The sequence below is a fragment of the Cucurbita pepo genome, chromosome 2 (assembly GCF_057944985.1).
Source record: "Cucurbita pepo subsp. pepo isolate OVF chromosome 2, ASM5794498v1, whole genome shotgun sequence".
NCBI lineage: Eukaryota > Viridiplantae > Streptophyta > Magnoliopsida > Cucurbitales > Cucurbitaceae > Cucurbita > Cucurbita pepo.
Window position 1 is genome coordinate 2,996,772 of NC_141799.1, and position 26,651 is coordinate 3,023,422.

General features: G+C 36.5%; 4 protein-coding genes and 1 pseudogene across 7 annotated transcripts; 2 read left to right on the forward strand and 3 right to left on the reverse strand.

The window, feature by feature from the left end:
* Positions 1–206: 206 nt before the first annotated feature.
* On the reverse strand, positions 207–4,291 carry LOC111787471 (Peptidyl-tRNA hydrolase II (PTH2) family protein). Of its 2 annotated transcripts, none has more exons than XM_023667436.2 (8): positions 4,111–4,287; positions 3,800–4,009; positions 2,457–2,517; positions 2,326–2,362; positions 2,137–2,214; positions 1,899–1,971; positions 1,479–1,518; positions 207–586 (listed from the first exon to the last, which is right to left on the reverse strand). In XM_023667436.2, exons 1-8 carry the CDS (start codon positions 4,138–4,140, stop codon positions 537–539), a joined length of 579 nt encoding a protein of 192 aa, XP_023523204.1. In that variant the 5' UTR covers positions 4,141–4,287; the 3' UTR covers positions 207–536. The 2 variants fall into 2 exon arrangements, 1 of the variants encoding a protein (XP_023523204.1); XR_002813987.2 differs by having other exon boundaries at positions 562–586; positions 2,129–2,214; positions 4,111–4,291.
* Positions 4,292–8,106: 3,815 nt separating this feature from the next.
* LOC111789065 (dehydration-responsive element-binding protein 3 pseudogene) lies at positions 8,107–9,028 on the reverse strand (annotated as a pseudogene).
* A 2,277-nt stretch (positions 9,029–11,305) lies between these two features.
* Positions 11,306–17,475, forward strand: LOC111787703 (carotenoid 9,10(9',10')-cleavage dioxygenase 1). Of its 2 annotated transcripts, XR_015419989.1 has the most exons (15): positions 11,306–11,438; positions 11,541–11,684; positions 11,915–12,017; positions 13,026–13,288; positions 13,370–13,549; positions 14,507–14,585; positions 14,675–14,756; positions 14,831–14,893; positions 14,987–15,125; positions 15,199–15,511; positions 16,099–16,166; positions 16,251–16,412; positions 16,516–16,651; positions 16,945–17,036; positions 17,117–17,475. XR_015419989.1 is itself a non-coding variant. In XM_023667732.2 (14 exons), exons 1-13 carry the CDS (start codon positions 11,331–11,333, stop codon positions 16,630–16,632), a joined length of 1,821 nt encoding a protein of 606 aa, XP_023523500.2. In that variant the 5' UTR covers positions 11,306–11,330; the 3' UTR covers positions 16,633–16,651; positions 17,117–17,475. The 2 variants fall into 2 exon arrangements, 1 of the variants encoding a protein (XP_023523500.2); XM_023667732.2 differs by lacking the exon at positions 16,945–17,036.
* Positions 17,476–19,197: 1,722 nt separating this feature from the next.
* Positions 19,198–20,115, forward strand: LOC111789400 (protein JINGUBANG). The gene has a single exon (XM_023670165.2). It carries the CDS (start codon positions 19,198–19,200, stop codon positions 20,113–20,115), a length of 918 nt encoding a protein of 305 aa, XP_023525933.2.
* A 92-nt stretch (positions 20,116–20,207) lies between these two features.
* LOC111789399 (VAN3-binding protein) lies at positions 20,208–23,627 on the reverse strand. Of its 2 annotated transcripts, none has more exons than XM_023670160.2 (9): positions 23,281–23,627; positions 21,999–22,264; positions 21,856–21,921; positions 21,633–21,701; positions 21,166–21,538; positions 20,912–21,079; positions 20,782–20,831; positions 20,580–20,637; positions 20,208–20,509 (listed from the first exon to the last, which is right to left on the reverse strand). In XM_023670160.2, the coding sequence occupies exons 1-9, from the start codon at positions 23,471–23,473 to the stop codon at positions 20,310–20,312; spliced, it is 1,443 nt and encodes a 480-aa protein (XP_023525928.2). In that variant the 5' UTR covers positions 23,474–23,627; the 3' UTR covers positions 20,208–20,309. The 2 variants fall into 2 exon arrangements, with proteins under 2 accessions (XP_023525928.2, XP_023525929.2); XM_023670161.2 differs by lacking the exon at positions 23,281–23,627 and adding an exon at positions 22,369–23,274.
* Between the last annotated feature and the right edge of the window lie 3,024 nt (positions 23,628–26,651).

Consider the following 26,651-nt stretch of genomic DNA (forward strand, 5'->3'; position numbering starts at 1 on the left):
CCCATCCCCTTTGGGGCCAACATCCTCATTGCACATCACTCGATGACTAGCTTTGATACCATTTGTAATTGGACCCACCGCTAGTAGATATTGTCCACTTTAGCCCGTAAAGATGTCAATCTAGTAGATATTGTCCACTTTGACCCGTATAGATGTCAATCTCACGATTTTATAACATGTCTGCTAGGAAGAGGTTTCACGTGAGGTTAAAAAGTTCAAAATATTGATAACTTTTCATAGAAGATTTGAAGCAGCCAATTAGTCTTTAAAGTAGTCTTCAAGAACAAAAGTTGCATCCTGAAAATGTCACTTACTACATTCCAAAACTACGACCAATTGACAACAATAACTAAGCGATGTTTCAGCATAACAATACTCGACAGAGCATTTCTTCCTTACTAGCCAGCTCCAACTTGGCCGCCATTATGTGCATCAACCCTTCTTGAGACCTCAATGAGATGAATGCTGAAGGAGAACGACATGGATTCATTGTTAGATTAAATCGTGTGTGACTGTACGTCTTGATTCCAACCCGACTAGAGTAGGCGGAGTTTTCCAGTTACGGCATCGATGAACTCCTTTGGCCCTGTTTAAAAGAGAGATGGACAATGTGCATACGATTAAGAATATGAATTCATAACTAAATTTATCAAAACTCGTGAGCTTAATCTTTCAAGTTTAGAGGTGAGCTCCTATAATGCATGCATGCAGTTGTAATATCCCAACCCCACCGCTAGCAGATATTGTCCTTTTTGGGCTTTTCCTTCTAGGATTCCCCTCAAGGTTTTAAAACGCATCAGGTAGGGAGAGGTTTCCACACCCTTATAAAGAATGTTTTATTCCCCTTTCCAACCGATGTGAGATTTCACAATCCCCCCCCCCCCCCCCCCCCCCCCCCGGAGCCCAACGTCCTCACTGTCACTCGTTCCCCTCTCCAATCGACGTGGAATCTCACAATCCACCCCCTTTGGGCTTAGCGTCCTCAAACGCTGGCACATCGCCCGGTGTCTGTCTCTGATACCCTTTGTAATAGCCCAAGCCCACCGCTAGTAAATATTGTCCTCTTTGAGCTTCCTCTCAAGATTTTAAAACGGGTCAGCTAGAGAAAGGTTTCCACACCCATATAAAGAACGTTTCGCTCCCCTCTCCAACCGATATGAGATATCACAATCACTATTTATTAGGTTCCGTGCTATTTTCTAAGCCCACAAGTGCAAGAGAGCGTGCAAAATTGAGCATAGCTCAACAATAAATAACACGTACCTCGACTAAGAGATCAAAAGTTCCAATCCTCATCAACAAAGGTTGTTAACTCAAAAAAGAAAGAAAAAAGCATAGGGAGTGTTAACAGTACGCCGTAATCATTAAACTCTCCGTAACTCATCAACTCAACCCACATATTAACACAGCAGAGTGATACGAGGAAAATCAATCAGACAGCCTCAGAATTCTATCATCATAGGGTAAAGAAGCATTACCAGGTCCAATGGCAAGAACAGTCTTTGATCCAGCTGAAACCTGCATATTATTGAACCGAGTTTCAGGATACCAGGTTCCAGAGAACTGAATTTATTTTGTGAAACGAAATGGATACAAACATGACTCGCTAGGTGTTTGTTTCGTTTATTGGCACCCGGAAGCGCATCAAAATCATAAATGCATGAGAATTTGGGCTAAACTAAACAAGATGGAAGAGAATCAATCTTCAAATAACATGAATCGTTTCTTTCAATCAACTATAAACACATCACATTCATAGCACATATAGTACCCATAAATGTCAGTATAATATGTGAAAAATCATTTGACTGTTCCAAAATATGAACATAAATAATTCATCATGTCAATCATATTGTTCCTGGTTACCCCACCATTCAAGAACAGAGCTCAGATTGTACCTGTGTGCGTCCAGCATCAGCAACAACAAAAGTAGGGAGGCCAACGTTCTCAGCTGCATCCTTCAGTTTATTCCTGATTTGAGAAAATAAATAAATTTACGACAAATGTCAAAGGCGTAGCTTCAATAAACAATCTTTCCAATCCTCAACAGAAACCAACAAGTTCATCATAAACCATAGGATTTTAAATGTTTATTACTTAGATGATAACATTTTTGAGAAAGAATCACCTGCTTACATTTCTTGTTGATTCTTGCATGTTACAACTATTTTTGGTTGCCCACATAGCTCCCATTGTCTCAAAAGGTTTCGGTGGCTGCACTAGATATTCAAAACGAAGAGCGGAAAAGAGAGGGAGTTGAAGAATTAGCTGAGTAAATGCTTTGATCAAAACAGATAATTGGAAGTAGTATGGCATAAGGAGTACCTTTGCATTAGTTGTGCATACAAGCCAGTAGCAGCATCTTCACAAATTGACAGAGAAACATACAAAAATATTAAGCATCGACCGCAGGAAGAAAAGAAGCAATAAATGGAACAAAGTATCTTAAATCTTACGAGCACATTGAGATGCAATTTTTCCAGAACCCATCTTCAGATCTTGCCTCACAACCAGTACCTTCAATTCAAAAATCGAATGTTAGATGAACACGACACGAGTTACACAATGCAATGACTCGGTGCGGCATTTGGTGTACTTCAAGAAGGGAAAAGATCTAACATGAGGCCCAAGGATATGCAAGTAAGCGGGTTGGAAGGGGTATGGATACGAGTTGAATTGTATTCATGTGAGGCCCAAGGATTTATCAGTCATAGGGGTCGTGGGGAGTCAGTATTTAGGAAGGTTGTTAGCTTTGGGCAAGGCATCTTTGGGCTATTTTTTTCTTTCGTCGCCAAATTGCCTGAGGCCTCCGCTTTTTTGAATCCAATAGTAGATGTTATGCCAGTAATAGCAGTATTCTTTTTTCTATTAGCTTTTGTTTGGCAAGCTGCGGTAAGCTTTCAATAAGATTTTGAATACTGTCCGAGACTGATGATTTACTAGAAAAAGAGATTGTTATAAGATCAGAGAAATCGTCCATACAGTCTGAACGAACCTTTGAGTTGAGTCCAATATGAATTTGTGGATTCTTGTTGAGAATTGGGAGAGGTGGGAAGCTCTCAAATCTTCCCTTAGCACCTTGTCATTTGATCATAAATAAAATTGTTGGGCAAGACCTATCACAAAACAAGGATTAATTGTCCATGGATCTCTTGTGTAACAGCCTAAGCCCACCGCTAGTAGATATTGTCCTCTTTAAGCTTTCCCTTTCGGGCTTCTCCTCAAGGTTTTTAGAACGCGTCTACTAGAAGAGGTTTCCATATCCTTATAAAGAACATTTCGTTTTTCTCCCCAACCGATGTGGGATCTCACAATCCACCTCTTCAAGGCCCATAATCCTCGCAGGCACTCGTTCCCCTCTCCAATCAATGTGAAATCTCAAACTTTGACCCTCGACTAATCAGATCCCTTTTCACGTCCTGGCTTGACAGACTACAAATACTTGATGAACAACAACAAAGATTGTGTGACCACCGTACTTAGAACTCTGCTTAATGTTGTGGCAAATAGGCATGTTCATGTAAAAGCTAATTTTGTTTGCAAATATCACTACACAAACAACTCAAATATGGGCATAAACTCTCCTATCTTACAAACATCAAGCCACAAGAAAAATTTGAGCAATAGCGAACCATTTTCATTGCACAGTTGTATGCTCTTTTATGGCAAATAGTTGAGGCTAAACTAAGAAATTCATGTTTCATCGTTCCTTTCATTCTATTTTAGTGATCATAATTCAGCACAAACATGTAGAGAAATCACAATAAAACAAACAAGCACATTGAAGACGAGCACTAACCAATTTGAGCTCTTGATCACCATTGTTTGAAGCTGGAGATATCTGTTGGTACTTGGAAGGCAAAAAATAGCCCTTCTTAGCATTGCCTTTACTAGGTTTTGACAAATCCAACAAGAACCCAGCAATGAAACCAATAACGAGGCCTGGTATGAAATTCTCGGGTCTGAAACTCACCGAGAGCCATTCTTTTTCTGGCTTCACTTGTTGCTTCTAAAACACAGAAAACAAAACTTCAAATTAATTCCAACAACAATTCGTAATGGAAAGGGGGCAGAGAACGCAAAAGAAAGCAACACAGGAGACATCGATACCTTTCTGGAAGAATTAGATGAACCCAACATGAGCCTTTTAGAAAAACAGAGAGAGCGAGAGAATTAGAGTGCGGAAAGCGCGGCTGTTTCAATTTTAATCTTATCTTGTGTGTGTTTTTGCCTGATCTCTTGAAGCTCGATTGGCAAAACTCGGAGTTTCAATCAGCGCAACTGCTCCTGACTGCTACAAGATTGAGCGGCAAGTGGTGAATTGGGAACCCAAAAGCCCACGAACATTTTCAATCACGGGGCCATTGAATATCGATGATCCAAAACAAGCTGCAATGTTGGGCCACGTTCACATTTTCGATCCAACTAAAATCGAAAGAGCGCTATATATATATATATATATATATATGTATAATTTAATCCTCAAAGTTTTTAATATTCAATGTCCGAGATCCCACGTTAGTTGGAGAGAAAGAACGAAACATTCCTTATAAAAATGGTGTGAAAACCTATCATAGCAGACGCATTTTAAAATCTTGAAGGGAAGCCCATAACGAAAAACCCAAATAAGACAATATCTGCTAGCGATGGACTTGTACTGTTATGTTATATTTCTTATGCAACCTACACTGAGCAAATAACAAATAAACTTTTTAAAAGAAGTAATGAAATTTAAAGGTGTATTAAGTGTTACACTCACATTTTGTCCGGACTCTCCGTGCAATTGTCCAACAATATTTTTGCTCTCAAATAAGTCAACCAACCAAAACATACGTCGTTGTTAACACAGACAATGTATGCTCAAGCCTCTAGTTTCATACAATAATTTTTTTTTAAATATTTGAAAGTCGATTCAAGAAAGCAATGTTATAGGCTAGCAAATAAATAAGCAAAAATCACGGCTTTGATAGAGTATAACCCAGATAGAAAGAATTGGCATTCCCCGTAGTATACTTTGGTGCATTTTAGTCTTAGTAGGTGTAAACATTATTTTAATAAACGATCATACACAATTATAACATAATAATAAAAATAATAAAGGACCGGCTAACATGAAAATAAGTCAAAATAGTCTGGAATTGACATGCAGCTACAAATAACGCGCCTTTGACAAGCATAACTATGATATCGAGCATGCAGTTATTGACAACACGTTCTAGACAAGTATGAATGTGACAAGAAACATAGGTACATTCTTCCCTCTTTCTTGGGGTTAGTAGCGGTTAGGGTGTCAAAATGAGATGACACGGTGCCATTTTTTAGTAGACGAATGAAACCCGTCCGTGCAAATATGCAAATAATTGAGGGGTTTCGTGCAAATATGCAAATAATTGACGGGTTTTTTTTTTTAATTTTAATTTTAATTTTTTTCACATTTTCCTCCCCTTTGGTCCCTACAATTGAAAATGTAGCCAATTATGCATGTGGTTAAACGTTGAGGCCAGGATGTTGCTCTTGCATGCATCTCCATCACATTCAATTGGATTGGCCTCACATTCAAAGGGTAGAATTGTCAATATAATTACATTTACATTATTTAACTAATATCCATTCATTTATTCCAAAAACATGTACTAAAATTGCTTTTAAAAATAAAATTATTTGACATAAATTAGAGTGGCTGTTGAAATTATTTTCCTCATTAAAAAAAAAATAAATTGTAAAATTACTATAATACCCTCCATCTTAATTTTATTGCCTCATTTTGTTGCGCTCGAGAATACAACAAACCCTCCACGAGTAACGACACGACGATACGACGCATCTTAATACATCTAATATTGCCAACTCATCAACCTCAATAAATCGCCAGAATTTTGTCATCTTATACGTTTGTCCATTCAATACTCGTCTTACACATATATATGGTTCCAATTAATACCGAGGTATAGTTCAATGAGTTAAAAAATTAACAGCAAAATAACGACATTATCAATTTTTTTTTTTAATTTAAGGACAAAAATAAAATATCAATTTCTCGTGTTACATTAAACTTAGGACTCGAAATAAAAGATTTAAAAAAAAATATATATATTTGTTGTGAAGGATAAAGGCAATGGAGGTGCAATGAATGTGATGGGAAAGGCTTTCAAGAAATGGTCCTTAAACTCTCTTAATATCACATGAAATGGTCCTCAACTTTTGGTCAATTTCACAATTTACCCCACAACAACACATAATTGCCATCAATCACCCCCAACTACATTTCTATAATTACAATAATTATATAATTAAGCTTATTTTTAAAAATATTTTTATTTTATTTTACAAATACATTACTAATTCCAAAAGTATATAACAATTCTCTATTTATTTTTTAAAAAAGAATATTCCTTTTAAATAAAATTTTTAATGCATAATTTTTATTTTTAATATAAATTATTAATTTAGACAGTGGTATAATTTTCAAATCTAAGACAAATCGTATCAATAAATAGTAATTATTTATTTCAATTAATAAATTAATAATTGAATCAACTATGAATAACATAAAAACAAAACAACATAAACGACTGAATACACATGTGGTCAGTTGAGTGAGGTTGTCCCATGTGGGTTGGCAAAGACCTAAAGCAAGGTGACATATGTGATTCGAAAAATGTCAAATCAACGTGAGAGAATGTAGTATTGACTCGACACTAGACACGAGACACGTCGTGCAATATTAGACTCGAGAGTGGAGGCATAAAAACAGAGAAGCAAAATTGAATAAAATAAGTGAAACACGAAGTGGTGTTCTAAATCGTTTTAAATGTACGACAAGTCAAAGATCAGTAGGTATGTCTAAAATACTCGGCTTTTATTATCTAATACCTATTATCGGTTTAAGTATTGTTTAGAGCGTTGGAATGAAGGACTTTTCTCGATATGATTCAATTATTATTGGGTGAAATGTTAAATTATAAACTAGGGAATTTATTGCAATTATTGTAGTTTTAAAATTTTAATTTCTCAAATTTATGAAATTAATTTGAATGCGAGTGGTTTGTTTTTGCTCGGCGAGGAAATTACAAATTGAAACGAATTGCACGTGCCGCCTGCTAGTGGCGTGGATGAGTCAATTCTAGACACAATTAAAAAAAAAAATAATAATAATAATAAAATATATAAATATATATAAATATATATATATATATATATATATATATATATATATATTTATTTATTTATTTATTTATTTATTATTATTTTTTTTTTAAGAGAACCGATAAGTTTGCCTCAATAAAGTGAAACAAAATAGGAACAAAAACAAGGGAGTCAAGTTGTGATTAAAATAATAATAATACTAATAATAATAATATTATAGCTAAATTAACAAAAATATTTTTATATTTTATATTTTTGTCTAAAAATATCACAAATTTTTAAAATTTTTAATATCATCTGTTAAATATTAAAAAAAAACATTAATATTTTGTTTCAAAAATATTTAATTTACAGAGATTAAGAGCATTAATGCTATTTTATAATTGTTCAGAGTATTAGTATTTAAACATTTTTAAAAAATTGAAAAGTATTAATCAAGAGTGTTTTTAGAATATTATTAAAAGTTAAGCGGTATTTTTGAAACAAATTATTAAATAAAGCTAAGGGTATTTTTGACAATTTCTAATATTATTTAAATTTTTTAAATTTTAAGAATATTTTTTTAATACAAAATATAAAATTTATAGATATTTTTTTTAATAATAAGAATAATTTAAAAAAAAAAAAGGAAAAGAAATAAGAAATGATTGCACTTTACTGTTTTATGTGTCCCATTGGATCAGATAAAATTGGAGTTTCCCAAAGGTTGAAAATTTAATTTTGGACGGAACTGGATTTTCTTATTTTATTATTACTAAAAATCAATATATATATATATATATAATGTATTATTGAAAATAAAAAAAAAAATGCAAAAATCTAGAGCCAAGCCAACTGACAGTGAAATCAGTCAGTTTTTGACCTCTCATTTATGGTAAATAAAAATTCACTGTCACCGTCACTAATTCTGGGTTCTGAGTGAGAGACTGTGACGGAGATGTATATTCCCATGCAGAAGACTTGTGGTAATTAATTTCATGATCTGTATTAGGGTTAAAATTTAATGACCACGGAAAGTTAAATGCATTAATTGAGAACAGAAACTTAACACAACAACAATCTAGTTACAAATTTTGATAAACCCATTTATACAATTAAGCCTAAATTCAATAATCCCTCAAGAAATTACCATCCTCCGCTGTATCCTCCATGGTTCGAACCCAGGGCGGCGGATAAGCCCAGCAGCTCTCGCTTGAATCCATGAGGACAAATTCGTTATTGCCGATGGAGTGGTCGTAATTGGTGCCTAGATTGGGGAGTTTGATGATCTCTGCGAGGTCGTCGGAATCGTCGTTGGCGGCGGAAGCAGAGTACTGGGATGGGTCCATGTGCGCGGCTTTAGCGGCAGCGGCTTGGATGTCGCGAGGGGCGAAGGAGGCAGGGCGGGGGAGGGAGTGGGCGAGTTCAGGGAAGTTGAGAATAGCGGAATTGTTGCCTTTGATGGATAAAGCAGCGACGTCGTGGGCTCTAGCGGCCATCTCGGGTGTGGGGAAGGTGCCCAGCCAAATGCGGGATTTCTTACGCGGCTCGCGGATTTCGGACACCCATTTGCCCCAAGCGCGCATTCGGACGCCGCGGTAGAGTGGGTGCTTGCTGGAATCTCGAACGCGCTTGCTGCTGCTGCTGCTGCTGCTGTTGCTGCTGCTGGGGCTGATGGATTGGGTTGGAGGCTCCTCTGTTTGTGACATTGTTGTGCTAAATTTGAGAGTCTCTGCCAGTTTTGGTGCATCATTTCTAAATGATGGGTATTTCTGCTGCTTCTTCTTGCTTCGCCTAGGGTGTGTAGAGTAGGGGAGAGGGGTCCCTTTCGGGTCTCAATTCATTTGTTTTCTTGCTCGTTCTTCCCATAGTCATGATCTCATGCCACCGTTCATTTATAGCTTATCTTCTCCTTGGGAAAGCCCCAATTTCACGCTTCTTTTCTCCACCCTATCCTCTTCGTGTCACGTATCTTTGTCAGTCTCACATCACCTTTACACACCCATGTAGATTTGTTTGTTCCCCTTTCCAATTGATATGGATGCCCACAAACCCATTATTTCACGATGGCACACAACAACCTTAATCTTGGTCTAGGTATTGTCCACTGTAGCTTGTTATGTATCACGTCAACCTCGCGATTTTAAAACATATCTATTCAGGAGAAGTCTCCATACCCTTATAAATAATGTTTGGTTCGTTACCATCTTCAACCCATATGGATCTCACATCTTATTTCTCACTCAATTTTATGCCCACAAACCCATTATTCTACGATGGCACACAACAACCTTAATCTTGGTCTATCTTATCCTCTTCATTGATTCAAGTTCATCGTTCATACATATTGTCCACTGTAGCTTATTACGTATCGTCGTCAACCTCATGATTTTAAAACATGTCTATTAGGAAGAAGAAAGAATGTTTGGTTCGTTCCCATCTCCAACCCATATGGATCTCACATCTTATTTCCCATTATTTCATGAATGAACACAACCATCTTTACACGAAAAACCTTAGTCTATTCGTGATATTACATGCACAATGGATACACACATGACGACCGTATCTTTAGTACTACGACGACAAAAGAACCCATGTCGTGTTTAAGATAAATTTCGATTCTCGGGTGTCTAAAAAACATATCAAATAACAAAAACACCGTCATGACATGATCACATTACTTACTTCTTCCATCTACGAATAGTCACTATGATTTATTATTAAAATATGGTTTCGATATGACAAATTTTATTCGAATTGAATTTAGTAACGTCGTTGTTTAATCAATCATAAATCATCGACATTATAAAATTAAAAATTAAAGCATATTCCATATAATTAGGTGAGAAGGATGTCTTATACGGCGGGTACGGCCAAATTGGCATATTTGCTTCATCTAGCTTCATTGGTACCCTTTAGGTGAGGTATCCCAAGTCCCAACCCATTTGTTTAATATTGTCACATCCACTTTTACTATAAAAAGAATAATAATTATTCATAATTATTTTACTAAGTGTTTATTTTGTCTTATAATGCTTTATTTTTAATTTTTTCACACCAATTTTTGTAATCTATATATAAAATATATCCTCAACATGTCAATATTTTATTTTTTATAGTTTCATTATATCAAAATATTTCACATTATATTTTAAATCTTAGAAAAATAATATTAAAAAATGTAATAAGAAACCGCCTTAAATAGATATAAATCTGTAGTGTACATGGGTTGAGTTGGAAAAATGTTTTGGACCAACCCAAAATTTTTTATGACTCGAATAACTAGAATAGAGTTCACAACCCAACCCAACTCAACCTTTTATTTTTCGGGTTGAGTTGGATTTCTAATTTTTTCAGATTGTGTTGGGTTGTCGGGTTTTTTTTTTATTATTAAAAAATTATACTTATACATTATATACATAATAACTAAAATTTCATTAAACTCAAATGTTACATACAAATCACGTGTCACTAATATCAGTAACAAATATTAAATATTTTTAATTTTAGTAATAATTTTAAAAAAAATTGGATTGTAACCCTATTTTTTGGTTGACTTGACAAAAAAAAAAAAAAAAAAAAAAAAAAAAAAAAAAAAAAAAAAAAAAAACCTGACAGTTTGAGTTGAATAGTTCAAATTGCTGAGTTATCCGGTCATATAAACATTTTTAATCTACAAATGTGATAATGTGATAATCCCATGTTAATTGGGGAGGAGAATGAAACACTTTATAGTGGAAACTTTTCTTTGTCAGACCAGTTTTAAAGTTTTGAACTGTAACGACCCAGATCCACCGCTAGTAGATATTGTCTTCTTTGGACTTTCCCTGTCGGGCTTCCCCTCAAGGTTTTAAAACGCGTTTAGTAGGGGAAGATTTTCACACCCTTATAAATGGTGGTTTGTTCTCCTCCCTTAAAACGCGTATATTAGTGAAAGGTTTCCACACTTATAAAAGGGTGGTTTGTTCTCCTCCCAACCAATATGAGACATCACATAAACTAAGTTAGAACTGAAAAAACAAAAAAAAAAATGACAATATCTGTTAGGAGTGTAGCAGATAGGTTTGGTAGTTACAATAAAAGTTTATTTAAATTTAAAACTTGAAATCTTATCCTAATGTGTGGGTTGGTCGTATATAAACACACACACACCGGTGGAAGGCGGAACCAAATTGCCGGCAGAAACAAAAGGAGACAGCCACATGGGACGTTCCGGCATGATGTTGATGTTTCCTGGTTCTTCCCCCACTCGCAGCCCTTCCATTTCCCTCTCCATTCATCCCTGCAAATCCAATCTCTCTTCTTCAATGGTGCTCTCTCTCTCTCTCTCTCTCTCTCTCTCTATATATATATATATATATATATATATATATATATATATAATAATTAGAAATTAATGTGTTTATGAGCAGCCATTGATTCCGGGGAAGAAATTGAAACAGCAACATGTCCGGGTAGACATTGTTAAGAAGCTAAAAAATGGTTGCATGAAATTGGTGGATGGGTTTGTTGATACGGTGTTTGAATTTTCGGATCAAACCCTTCACCCAAATCAGGTAATTAATTTTGGGTGTTTAATTATTTTGTTCGATTCCATCGTAAAAGTCACATATCTGCTGATCTAGGGAATGATGATGAGTTTATAATCAACGAATACTCTCTGTATCGATCACGAGAGCTTGTGCTCAAAGTGAACAATATCATACTATTGTAGAGAGTCGTGTTCGTTCTTCATCTTCAAAAGTGTTTATGTTAATTAATTGTTGTGTATATCGATTATGAACAGACTAACCTTGCGCCCGTTGAAGAGATCGGAGCGCCTGTTGCTGTCGCCGATATCCAAGGCACACTCCCACAACAATTTCCGCAAGGAATCTTCTTAAGAAATGGTAAATTCTTTACTTTATAAATAATCAATTTTCTTTTTCTTTAATTTTAATTCCTATAATTTTTAAAGATTGAAAATTTATTTGTAATGTTAAAAGTTAAAATTTTTATTAATTTCTTCCGCTCAAACAACTCTAAAATTTTTAAATTGAATTTGGTTCTAAGTTGGTAAGTTAGTTTATTAAAATTTTTATTTTATTAAAAGAAAATACTATTTATTTTTTTTAACCATTATTTATTTAAATTTTTATTTTTATTAAAAGAAAATGGTTAATTCATAAAACATCTATTTATTTATTTTGAACGGTCATTTATTTAAATTTGTATTTTTATTAAAAAAAAAAATAGTTAGTTTATAAAACATCTATTTATTTATTTGAACAGTCATTTATTTAAAATTTTATTTTTATTAAAAGAAAAAAATGGTTAGTTTATAAAATATTTATTTATTTATTTTTATCGGTTATTTATTAAAATTTTTATTTTTATTAAAAGAAGATGTTAGTTCATAAAACATCTATTTATTTATTTTTAACCGTCCTTTATTTAAATTTTTATTTTTATTAAAGAAAAAGGGTTAGTTCATCAAACATCTACTTATTTATTAAAAAAAATGGTTAGTTAGTAAAACATCTATTTATTTATTTTTAACGGTCTTTTATTTAAATTTTTATTTTTATTAAAAGAAAATGATAAAACATCTATTTATTTATTTTTTTTAAATATTTAATTAAAATTTGTATCTTAATTTCAATATATATTTTGAAAAATTATCTGTAAAACATTATTTTACAAATTTGTTGGAGAAAATAATCGAACAATATTTATGAATTATATATATTTTAAAAAATTAGATTCAACCTGATATAGTTTCAATTTGTACCAAACACAACCATATTTTTTTTTGTTTGAACTAAAATGAGTTGATAACCCAACTCAAATAGTCTGGATTAGGTTAGGTTGGGTTGGGTTGATGGAGTATTTTGAAAATTTTAAACATGTATCTACAGGACCGAATCCATTATTTGGAGGACTAAAATGGACCCGATCAATGTTCGGAAGGTCGAGTTTCATATGGGTGGAAGGGGAAGGAATGCTTCACGCCATATACTTCAAGAAGCACATCAATGGCGAATGGCATCTGTTGTACAACAATAGATATGTCCAAACCGAATCATTCCGGTTCGAAAAGCACGTAAAAAACAGACCATCGTTCCTCCCTGCAGTGGAAGGCGACGCTGTGGCCGTTGTGGCTGCCTTTGTTCTCAACTGGGTCAGCCCATTTTCAGTTCACCTTAGGCCTTTGGGTTCGACAATAATTAAGACATTGACCAAGTGGCTATTAACTTGACAGCTTAGGTTTGGTGAAGTGAACAAAGACATGAGCAACACCAATGTGATTGAGCACTCTGGCAGGTTTTACTCCGTTGCTGAAAACTCTATGCCCCAAGAGATTGATATTATGAGCTTGCAAAGCTTGGGAGTTTGGGATGTTTGTCGGGCTTGGAATCGACCCTTTACTAGTCATCCTAAGGTTCGTCTTCAAATCTTTTTATTCATGTCTACTAGACCTGACAGAGACGGTGAGACCTTCCCTGTTGTATTGTGCGAATAGGGTGGAGATTCCCGAAGAACAACTAGTAGAGATCGAGATCAGATTCCGCTAAAAAAAAAAATTAAAATTTTTATATGATGATTGGTAAAGATGTTAGGTTTTTGATTTTTTATTTTTTTCAATATAAGGTTAAAAGTAAATTTTTAAAACTTTTAATTTTAGTTTTAGGATCTTTTTCCGACGGTTAAAAAAGTTTATTTATCAAATGGGTGTGGTTGATGATACTTGTTGAGTGGATCGATCGAAAATTGGCCATGACCAAACCCATTTTTGGGTGTGGTTGCTAATCGTACTGTGTCGGAATTATCGAAGTTGAACATTCCTCACAACAATAGCGGAAAAAATCGATCATGGCTTAGTTTTTTTGCGTTCGTGCTTCAAATGACCTAATTAAGGTTTTCGAATTATGATTTCAGTTTTAAGTCAGTATACTTTGGGCTCTTTTCCTTCGAAATTCAAGTCCTAGTATTGTTTCGTAAAGGAATATTATGATATTGTAGAGAAAAAATAGCTTTTCAGAACTGCCCCTAACACACGAACAAAAAGTCTTCAATGGTACCTGACATTTTATATATATATAAAAGTTGGGTGGGGCAAGGAGTAGAACGAGGTGGAAGACGTGGATGGGAATATAATAATACCTATCTCCTGACCCGTTTAGCTGATGAGAAGAAATTTCTTCCCGCTTTATCTTTCATTTCTTTTAGGTCGGGGTCAGGGTCGGGGTCGGGGTCGGGGTCGGGGTCGGAGATGTGAATGAGAATGTAATCGGTGTGGATTGCCCCAATTTTATTAATATTTCTCACTTAAATGGGAATTTCCCGCCCAATTTGAGTGGGTTCTCATAACATTCTTCTTCTTGTCTCCCCATCGCAGAAAGCTCCGGACACAGGCGAACTGGTGATCATGGGCATCGCTCCAACCAAACCCTATATGGAAATTGGAATTATTTCCGGTCAATTTTAATTTCACTACCACGTTCTTCCGCACACAATTTCTCTATTTCTACTCACTAAACTCTTGTTTTTGTTTATTTAATCGCAGAAGACGGCAAGCGAATGGTTCATAAAGTGGACGTCAAGCTGAGTAGAAGTAGCCTCACCCACGAGATCGGCGTTACACGGAGGTAAACTCACCTGCTTTTCCTTTTAATTTCCTCATAAACAGAGTGTTTTATTGTGTTATGTAATCGGAATTCAGGTTCAATGTGATTTTGGATTACCCCGTAACCATCGACTTGAACCGATTAATCAGAGGCGGATCGTACGTTTTTCTTCCTCTGAATCCAGTTCATCTCTGTTTTATAGCGCAAATTAGGTTCCGAATTCTGAAGTTCAAACAATCGTTGTGTTGTAGATTGATAAAATTCGAGAAAGAACGGTACGCCAAAATCGGCGTGATGCCTCGTTATGGAGATGCCGATTCGATTCAATGGTTTGAAGTGAAACCTAATTGCACTATGCATCTATTCAACTGCTTTGAACACGAACATGAGGTTAATCATATTACCAAACTCATGAACAAATTTAATATTACTGATCTGTGTTGCTGAAGAACAATGTTATTAGGTTGTGGTGTGGGGATGTAGAGCTACTGATTCGTTTATACCTGGACCTGAAAAGGGGCTCAACAAATTTGAGTGGTTCTCTCAAAGATTCAAGCCAGTTCGTGTAACTGATGAACAGAACACTGAAGATGGGTCGTTGTTGTCTCGTGCTTACCAATGGAGGCTCAACCTTAAAACAGGGGAGGTTCGAGAGAGATTTCTAACTGGAAACCAATTTTCCATGGATTTTCCCTTCATAAACTCAGCCTTCACTGGTTTGAAAAACAAATATGGATACGCTCAGGTTCTTGACTCCGTCGCTAGCTCTAACTCAGGTACTATTTATCAGCAAATTTCAATGCTTAGTAGCCACTCAAGAGAATAGACTTTGATGATGGGTGTGTAAGTTTTGACGAAGTAAGGGAAAAATAACAAGGGATACTACCTTGATTGGTAAGAGCTTTTATGTCTGTTGTGGTTAGGAGTCATGTCAATAGAATTCTCGAGTGTCGAACAAAAAAGCTGTGAGTATCGAAGTTGTAGTCATAGTGAAGAGCCGTGATAGAGCTCTATTGGATTGACGGTGTGCTCCAAAGAAGAAGTTGACTTGGATAGTGCTGGAACGAATAGATGACTACTTTGTTCGAGGAGAGGATTGTTGGAGTCGTACCTTGTCTAAATAAATGAAAAATTATGAGTATATAAAAAAAACACTATCTTCATTGGTACGAGAAACTGTGGGTTCCCATAAATCAAAGTCATTAGATCTTATATTCAAACTTGATAATACCATATTGTAGAAATTCGTGGTCCTAACACCTGTTTGATCTTAAATTAACTCATAAACTTTGAAACTATCAGGTACATCATTATTAAACTTGGTAGTTGGTTTGGTTTGGTGTAATAATGTTGTTTGATTTAGGGATATTTAAATTTGGAGGACTGGCGAAGCTACATTTTGAAGAGCCTCAAAGTGGTGAAGTTTCATCGGTAATTCCAACTCCCAATTACGAAAAGCTCACCGTCCTGCATAGTTTGTGTACATCTTTTAACTCCATGAAGGGTCCATTACAGCTAAAAGATTCAGAAGAAGAGCCAATAAAAGTGGAGTACCATATGCTTGAGAACAACTCCTTTTGCACCGGAGCTTCCTTTGTGCCCAGAGAAGATAGTCTCAAAGAAGATGATGGTTGGGTTATCGCCCATGTTCATAATGAGATCACCAATACGTCTCAGGTTAATTCCACTTCTTAACAGTTAACTCATTATTTGATTGCTTAATCAAGTTCTTAACCTCTCTCTTTTATATGGGTTTTTTTTTTTTTTCTGTCCATATCAGGTATATATAGTTGATGCAAAAAGGTTCAGCGACGAGCCAGTAGCCAAAATCACACTGCCACACAGAGTTCCCTATGGATTCCATGGTGCTTTCATGCCAATCTCATTCAACAAATAATGTATTAGTCAGATAAAAGGTAACCATCTTATTTCAGTTGTTTAGGTACAAGTAGTAATTTATGTGATTACCTTAGTTCAAGCATAGATTAGGATCGTGTTAGTTTTAGTCCCTATTTCAGTTGTTTAGATGCCTGTAGCAACTTATGTGATTGTGTCATTCCAGCATAACTAGATAAATAAGGATCGTGTCAGTTCTGGTCCCTATTTCAATTGTGTAGGTGCAGGTAGCAACTTATGTCATTGTGTCAGTTCGAGCATAACTAGATAAATAAGGATCGTATCAGTTTTGATCCCTATTTTATTTGTTTAGGTGCAGGTAGCAACTTATATGATCACGTGTGTCAGGTCCCCTATTTCAATTATTTAGAGGCTTGGGGGAGTTACATTTAGAAGAGCCTCAAAGTAACAAATTTTCTTAGTTAATTCCATTTATAACTATGGAAAGTTACGTCCTTTCTTATTTCCAAGTTAATATATACCAGATAAAAACGATCATTTCTAGTCCATTAATGGGAGGTTGCAGCAAAAAAGAGTGTCTACAACAGCTATTAAAGGCGGTATCACATGTTAGAGAACAACTCCTTTTGCAGTGGTCAGCTTCCTTTGTCCCCAGAGACGATGACCTCCAAGAAAAGCTATGGATTCCATGAGGGCTTCCACGCCCATCTCATTCAACAAATAGTTAATGCATACAATAAATTTTGGTTATAACCATCATAGCTCGGGTCCCTATTTCAATTGTTTAGGTGCAAGTAGCAACTTTATAATTATAGCTCTTTAATATATTCATTGTATCATAATTAAATATAATAGGAAATCCACCCCTTAGTTTAATATCCAATTTTTTTTTATCATATACTTTGGATTAAAAGAAAAAGAAACATTAGATTTGATTTTTAGCGTAATTTAAGGTTGGGATGAATGGATGGATGAAGTTGAAGGCAATGGAACGAAGGGTCGTGGGGGAAAGAGAGGAGATTAAAAAGTAGTAGCCAACACTATTGAGTAGAGCAATGTCCTTTTTCCTTGCCTTCTTCAACAAAATTCTCATTTAAATTATTAGAGTATTTATGAATGAGAGGTTGATTGGTCCGCAGGCTGGATTTCCATGAGGATCTACTCTAAATAAGGCCGGAAATGAGACAGAAAATGGAAAGAGATTTCTCTCCATTAAGTAAATAGCTCTCCTCTCTCTATCCCGCCTCACTTTTTATATTGAGGATGAAAAACTATTGTAGTATTAAAATTTGAGTCCGGTGTAATATATATTTTTTTTCTTATAAAATATTATTAGATTTATTAATATGTTTTTTTTTTTTTTTAAATGGAATTTGTCCACTAAAAAAATTATTTGAAAGGAGTATTTTTTCTAAAAATAGAAAAAAAAAGTTTTTAGAAAAACCCATTTCTTTAAAAACTAAATAAGAAATTTACCAGAGATAAAAATTAGAATAATAGACGAGAATGGAGATCTCCCTCTCGGTCGAGTTGCTTCGCTCCTTCCCCTAGTCTATTCAAGAGGAGAATCATTCTCCCGCCATGAACATCCCTACTTCCTATAGTAATATGAATACTAGTTCACTATAAATTAATTGTCACATTTGCATCAACAATAATAAAGATCAAAAAAAAAAAAAAAAAAAAAAAAAAGCGTTCAATAATTACATAATAAAATATTTTTTCCATTCGGGTTAAAAAGAATTATAAGATAGTTAATTTGGAAGAGGGGCATGAAAAAAAAGACATGAAGAGCAATAATGAGCCATAAACTACCAAAAAAGCACATAATTCAATACATTTTATGATTCAAACCAAACCCATTTAAAGAAAACAAAAATCCCCCAAATATATATATATATATTAAAATACATATTATATAATGTTCTTGTTAGTTATATACACTCAATGAGGCACATTAAGTGTGACATTAATTACCAAAATTTATTAATCAACTCCTTGTTTGCCGAGCATTAGCCACAGCTCGCGACAGCCACGCACTCCTCGCATCAACTGTTTCTTAAATACACATAACGCTCCTTCCTGCTCCGCCCATTATATTCTCTGTCCCATTCCCATGCACGCCAACGCCAACGCCAACGCCATGGCCTTCCATGCTAACAACTCCTTACTCAGCATAATGCTGGACGATGAAAAGCAAACGACGATGCCACAAAGAGAACGAGTAATGGGCGAGCAGCCGGGTTCGAAAGCCATGAAGCCGACCCCTCCGCCCAGCCCTGAATCGCCTTGGATGCTGTCTCCTTTACGGACCCCTTCGCCACTTTTGCTTCATCACTGCATAGCGTCGCTTCATCGTGGAGAAGGGAACATATACTCGATCGCTATTTCGAATGGCGTGGTGTTTACTGGCTCTGATAGCTGCCGTGTTCGTGCATGGAAGCAGCCCGATTGCATGGACCGTGGGTACCTCAAGGCTGCTGCTGGCGGCGTCTGGGCCATTGCTGCCTATGGTATATTTCCTTTCAAGCATGCCATTAGTAGCTACTCATTTAATCATTTCATGGACCAAAAGTGAGCTGAATTCACGTGTATAACAGGAAACATGTTGTTCACATCACACAGAGATTCAAGAATCAGAGTATGGAATTTCACAGCTTCACATAACCTGACATCCAAGAAGCTATGTTCACTCCCAAAAAGAACCTCTTTCCTGTTATTCTCCAAAACAGAGACAGCCCATCTCCACAAAGACACCATATCCTGCATGGCTTATTACCACGCGCAGGACCTCCTCTACACCGCCTCCCACGACAAAACCGTCAAAGCCTGGCGGATCTCCGACCGAAAATGCGTTGACTCCTTCCTTGCCCATGAGGACAAAGTCAACTCCATAACAGTCAACCAAAATGATGGCTGTCTCTTCACCTGTTCCTCTGATGGAACTGTCAAAATCTGGCGATGTCTATACCGGGAGAACTCCCACACACTCACAATGACACTAAAGTTCCAAACTTCCCCTGTGAATGCTGTCGTTCTCAGCTCCCACTCTGACGGCGAGACGTTCCTCTACTCTGGTTCCTCTGATGGGACAATCAACTTTTGGGAAAAGGAGAGGGTTTCTTACAGATATAACCATGGTGGGTTCTTGCAAGGGCATCGATTTGGGGTGCTGTGTTTGGCGGTGGTGGAGAGGCTGGTGTTGAGTGGGTCGGAGGATACGACGGTGAGGATATGGAGGAAGGAGGAAGGGGGTTGTTACCATGAGTGCTTGGCGGTGCTTGATGGGCATAGAGGGCCGGTCAGGTGCCTGGCTGGGAGCTTGGAAATGGAGAACATGGATATGAGTTTCTTGGTTTATAGTGGGAGTTTGGATCAGTCGTTTAAGGTCTGGAGAGTGAAGGTAATGTTGGCTGAAGAAGAGAACAATGGTGGGGATTTGAAGATGAACAAGCTTTATGAGATGAGTCCTGTCCTGTCTCCTTCTTGGGTTGAGAAGAAGCTTCAAGCTTCTAACTACTAGAACAATATAATCCTTCATTTCAGTAGATGAAAAATGGTAATTGAAAGGCCCCAATTCATTGTTTGTCAAGAACTTGAAACTACAAGAGGATCTCAAATCTTTGAAAGATTCTTGGGTAACAGTCTCCAACAGAAGAACACAACAAACTATAGAAAGCAGCTTCATGACATTCCTTCAATCTTTTAGGGTCAGAATCATTTCATGTAGGCACGAAAGTTCATCATATATTGTATCCCCTCAATCCACATCTGTTTTTCTCCTTTTCCATTGCATTCAAACTCTATTGTTCTATCTGTTGTTACTATACCAAAGTAAGCCCTCTGCTCGTCGCCGTCCGATTCCGTTTCCCGCTCGGGCCATGCTGCGACATCACAGTTCACACCTGAGATCACACCTGAAACAGAACATAGTTCATCAATATAGATGCAGAGATGGTTTGTTGTGTGTATGGAGCGTTATCTTACACTTTTTGTTTTTGGTAAATGTTCCTGCTATGTGCCTGCTTTTCAATTTTGCCACTACCTGTATATAAAAACACATTCTACTTCTGAGTACTTATTTCCAAGAATTTTGATGAACAGAAGGCTAACACAGTGTAAAGAAACTTGCTGCATTGTAATATCAATCACAATTTCAAGTAACTTTTTCAACCATTTCTCGTCTTACCTGCCAATCAGAATTTATGCTGAAAGAAACTTGCTTCCAGTGGAGAACCCCTGCCACCACCATGTTTCGAATCTCAGTGAAAGCAACATTAGAATTTGACAATGTGTAACATTATGGTTGTAACCAATACCTTTCCTTGTGCGTTTGAGAAGCTCTCCTCCTCTGGAAACGAAGTTAATAGCTATCAAGATGTTTGATTCTTTCCCTTCTTCTTCTACCTTGTCCTCTCCCGCCCCAAAGTTTGTGCCTCCCAACCCTTTCTCAAGCCTTGACCTGAGGGTTGCAGCTCCTCTTAACGCTGCACAAGTAAGCAAATCCTGTAAGTATTTTGTATCTTGGTTCATCAGTTCTGAGTGTTAGCTGCTTATGAAGTTTTCTTAGCACCTGTAGCTGCTCCTGCTGTTAGGGTCATGATATCTCCATTAGTTCTAGCATTGATGGCAGAGTTAACTACATTCAAGATATGTTCATGGCTAGCTCCCATTTCCTCTGCCATCTCTATGCAATGAGATGCAACTAAAGCAGCTGCAGAAGCAATTGCTGCTGATGTCTTTGATGGCCATTTCTGATTACTTGATGATGTTTCTTGCGGCACGAGCGTTGCAATAAATGCTGCTACTGAAGCAGCAACACCTGCCACAGATACAGCTGCATGTAATTGAGCATTCTGTGTTCTGATTTCCTGCTTCTTCCTCTCTTTTTGATCCTTCATCCACCTCCCCAATGTTTTGTTGCCTCTCAATATGCTCTTATATAGCTGCAACAGAGAGAAAAAGATTGATGAATATGATAGACTTTGCTTCTTTTCTCCCATGTATGTGTGCGTGTGTTGAAGGAAGAATGCGACATACCCCATTTCCAAGTAGATGCTGATTGGAAAGGAACTCTGGATTCAATGCTTGGTGAAGTAATACTAGATCCTGATCAAAATAAGAATGTGCAATTCACTGAATTTGAGGGAGATTCCATACCAAAAACTAACAAGTTTATATAATTTATCTTTCCTCTGGTGTGTGTGTGTGTGCGGGCGCGCGCGCTCGAAAGTGGGCTGCAGAGATATTCAAAATAAAATACCTTCATTTCGTCACTTCCTCTTGGGGAAGCAGGAGGACTATCTCCACTGGGTAATTGTGGACGTAGCTGTAACATTAAGAACATGGCCAGTTTATAAACAGAAAATACGTGACTTAAAAAGGGAATTGAAAGCGGTATCTCACTGGTTCCCTCAAGACTGTGGAGTTTGAATCATGTGCTTCAGCACTAAGAAATCCAACCACTGAATTTTGAACATGACTTGGAGCATTGGCAGTGGAAAGAGCTTTGGAGAGCTCTTTAGCCGAAAGGCTCCAGGATCTGCCAAGAAACTCCATGGACTCAATTGGGGTTTCAGGTAGAACACATGAACTCGGTAACCAACTTGCAGGGCCATTTTCATCAATGTTCTCCAGCCGAGTTGATGAACACTTAACGAAACATGAGCTCACTGAAACCATTTCAACAAACACATCAAACAAGTAATCACTGGTTTAGGTTGGCCAAAATAATGATTAGAGTAATGTCAAGAGAAGTGACTATGCATGGCCTTACTTTCCTTATCTGAGTTGAGAGAGACGAGCATGACTTATTCGTTCAGTCTTCAGAGCTCATTTGGGGTATTTAACAGAGAAAAATGAAATGGGAAGTCACGTTTTGGACCCGAGTTTCAAGATTCTCTCACTTTATTGAGGAAAATGAAAGCCAGAAAGAGGACACGAATTCCATTTACATACTAAAAAATGGCCCCATTTCAAGGTCGATAGTGCATTTGTTTTTGCTGCTTTTTGTTTTCCATTTAAACTGACATCGTCCATAAGCCATCTTCATGATTGCCATGGTTACTCATTTGTCCTTCACCGACTTTATCACAATGTAAAGTAAGAAATCTTGTACATGGGTATCTGCATCCTTTGAATTTCAAAACAGAACTAAGTGAGTAGTAAAAAGAATGTCTACCCTATTTTGCTAAAAAGTTCTTCATTGAAAGGAGTCCCACCTAATTTAGAGAAGGATCATGGATCTATAAATAAAGAATACGTCCCTATTGGAATAAGGTATTTACGAGAAACTCAAAACAAAATTACAAGAGCTTATACTCAAAGTGGACAATATCATAGTCGTGATTCCTAAGATTTTTCCCTCCATCCCAATTGTTTCTTTATTGTAAACTTTTCTCCACGATTAACCATACTATTATCCACTCAAAAAACAAAGTAAAGGGTCTAAGGACTTTTGTCGAACAGTTAGCCTGCATAAGCAAAAAAGCGCCAGACCTAGCCTAGAAAAAGAAAATCCCACATCTTTTTCTTATAGGGCATGAACTTTTACTGCAGATAAACATCTGATGATTGACAGATCCACATTTATACCATACACACCAACACAATATACTACTTTAACGAAGCTTTTAAACTGTGCGACATTTAAAAATGGTGAAAAGGGTAGTGGATTGGTGTGCCATACCTTTTGGTTTGTTTGAGAGGCACGGGGAATCGATAATTATGATAATCAGAAGGATAATCCCAAGGATGACGTCTGTGTGTAATAAAAAATGAGAGGAAGTGGTAAAGAGAAAGCAAAAACATGAGACCCACCATGGGAGACGCCATCTTTTCACTTTGCAACTTTCATAATTGGTGCTGTAATGGATAATCATGAAAGCGGCACACACATATATATATATATATATATAGTGGCACTATCCCTAGTGCCTCCTGAATCTCAGGCACTCAACAATAAGCATTAGTATTATTATCGAATCTAACCTGCTTTCCCCCCTTAATCTATTTGAATGCGGTGCCACTCCAATTCATAGCTTTTTGCTATTACTATTTATAAAGGTGGAGCCAAGCACAAGCATGACTGCAACATTTGTAATTGTCATCAACACACACCAATATCTTCCCCTTTTTTTGTTTCTTTGCGTAGAAGAATAATTCAAATTTATTTATGATAAAGTTTTTATTTTTTTAAAAGATAAATTGAGATTAAAATCTTTAATTTTGCTAAAGAGACGACTAAAAAATTTATTAAGAGGAGAATGAAACGTTTGTTTTAATTCATGTTGTCTTAATTCATGTTGTGAGATCCCATGTGGGTTGAAGAGGAGAATGAAACGTTTCTTGTAAGGGTGTGAAAATCTCTCCCTAATGGACGCGTTTTAAAACTATAAGGAGAAGTTCGAAAGGGAATCTTAAAAAAAGATCATATTTGCTAGTCATGGGTTTGAGTTGTAATAATTGGTATTAGAGCCAGGCATCATATACCAGGTGGTGTGCTAGTGAGGACACTAGGTCCCTGAGAGTGGGTTGTGAAATCTCACGTCGTTTCCAACGAAGTATTCTTTATAAATGTGTAGAAAATTGTTTTAAAACTGTGAGGTTGGCGATGATACGTAATAGACCAAAACAGATAATTCTTTATAAGAGTGTAGAAACCTGTTGTGAAACGAAGTAGATACCTGTTTTAAAATCGTGATGTTGAGAGTGATATAGCGGACAATACCTTATAATGACGTAGAAACCTGTTTTAAAATGACGTAGAAATTGGTAATTAAAAAAAAAAAAAGGTGAAGCACGAGGATCATTATTACTAAGAGCGATGAAGGATCCATGGAGACAGGCTAGACCTATCAGCTCCAAACTCGGAACCATCGATTCGATTCGGTTCGGTTCCTGTTATTGGGAATGGCTTAAAACTTGAAGTTCAGGAAAGGAATGGAAACGGAGCGCTACTCAAATGGGTGTGGAAACCTCTACTCGATAGACATGATTAAAAATTGTGAGGCTGACCGTGATGCTTAACTAACCAAAGTGAATAATATTTATTAGCTGTGGGCTCGGACTGTTACAAATGGTATCAAAGCGTGTGTGCTAGTGAGGCCCACAAGCGTGTAGATTGTTAGCAGTGTGCTTAGACTATTACGAACAATATAACTAGCGGGGTCAATGTTAAGTTGTAACTGTCCAAGTCTACCACTAGTAGATATTGTCTGCTTCAATCTATTATGTATCGATGTTAGCTTCACGTTTTTAAAACGTGACTGCTCGGGACAGGTTTCTACAAGAAATGTTTTGTTTTCCTCTCTGACCGATGACTTGCTCCATTGCCCTCCCTTCCTTGATTTTCCGAATCATCTTCCTCGCCCAATCGGTTCAGACGCTGACTGGCTCGCTGCTCTTCAACTCCTCAAACGGTCATTGGATCCAAACCCATCTCTCGAGTCTGATAGATTGACGCTCGGTTTAATCGCGAATTTGAACACTGAAACCGGTTCGAACCCGACGACCAAAATCGGTAACCGCCACATTGCAGTGGAGGCCGGGGCGGTCGGAGTGGTGATGGAATCGCTGTCGTAAATGGAAGACGCGGCGGAGGTGAGGGCACACGCGCGTTCAGTGCCGGGAATGGCGACGATGATGGGCAGAATAGCCCGCACTGACGGCGGTTGGCCGGAGTTGAACTGCAACGTGTTAATCATTCCATCGGAGATGACAAATACAGTTGGTTTTCCGTTGGATTAAATAACGTACGTAATCCCTTATTATATTTTATTTTAAATTGTTCAAATCAGCGCCTTTCCTTCTGTGCTTATTTAAGTTCCAAATAATATATTCATCTCTCCTTTTATTTTTAATTTTTAATTTTTAATTTTTAATTTTTTATTTTTTATTTTTAATTTTTAATTTTTAATTTTTAATTTTTAATTTTTAATTTTTAATTTTTAATTTTTAATTTTTAATTTATTTTGAGTTCAAACACATTATATTTTGAATTCCTCAAAAGGGTATTTTATTTCATTGACATACACCACATAAACCCCATTTCAAATAGGGTTAGGTTCGGGAACGATTTTGGACCGTGACTATAATGACCTAAATAGGATCGAGTTGAATCGTGGGTTAATTTTTCAATTTTTTAAAATATATTTATTCCTAGTATATATCATATTAATAATTAAAATTTCATAAAATTCAAATATTTACTAGTAACACACACCTTGATTGAGTGAGGTATGAACTCTGTTGAATTTTCAGATTTTCAAACATTCAATCCAACCTAAAAAATCTAACCTGACTGACCCCATTGTCTACACTCGTAGGAACTACGAGATCACCTCAAGGACGCCTTCGGTATCTAGGGATCGCAGACCGACCATAGAACCCTGTTCAATAAGTGGAACGCATTGGCTGTCCGCAATCTGGTTGGGCAATAAGGGTTGGAGAAGGGCAATCACTCATTCTTAAAATCAGCATTCTTAAGATCAAAGAGGCGGACGGAAAAGGGGGGAAAGCTCTCCGTTCCTAATTCTCTTATAGCTAGATTCTCAGGAACCACAAGAATCCTTAGTTCATGGACATCTTTATTATCTGCCATGCCTGAGACAACCAGCAAGCAATGGAGTCAAAAAAGTGAATTAAATTGTGTACTTAAAACCGACCACATACCCAGAAATGTTTCAGAGCCCATGCTTTTGCAACAATCTTTTTAGTATACCGTTGGTTATGAATGGCAGAAACCCTCTGGACAATATTTAGAACAGAAGAAGAAACATTGATGCATGTCTTATTAGTGTTCTTTCTTAATCATAAAATCAAGCTTCTAAATCATATGTTCCTAATTCAATGTCTGTCTTTGCTTACTTGCAGAGATATGGGTTTGTTATTAATTTTTATTTATGAGATTATCATGATACTCATGACGGGAAAATAAGGTACGTCGATTATCGTTTGTTATGAAGTAACATATATAAGATCGATGGCGGAATGAACGACGAAACTTTATCCTATTTGCAGATGATCATTTAATTGAGCAACGAGCAATTCAAACCTCTA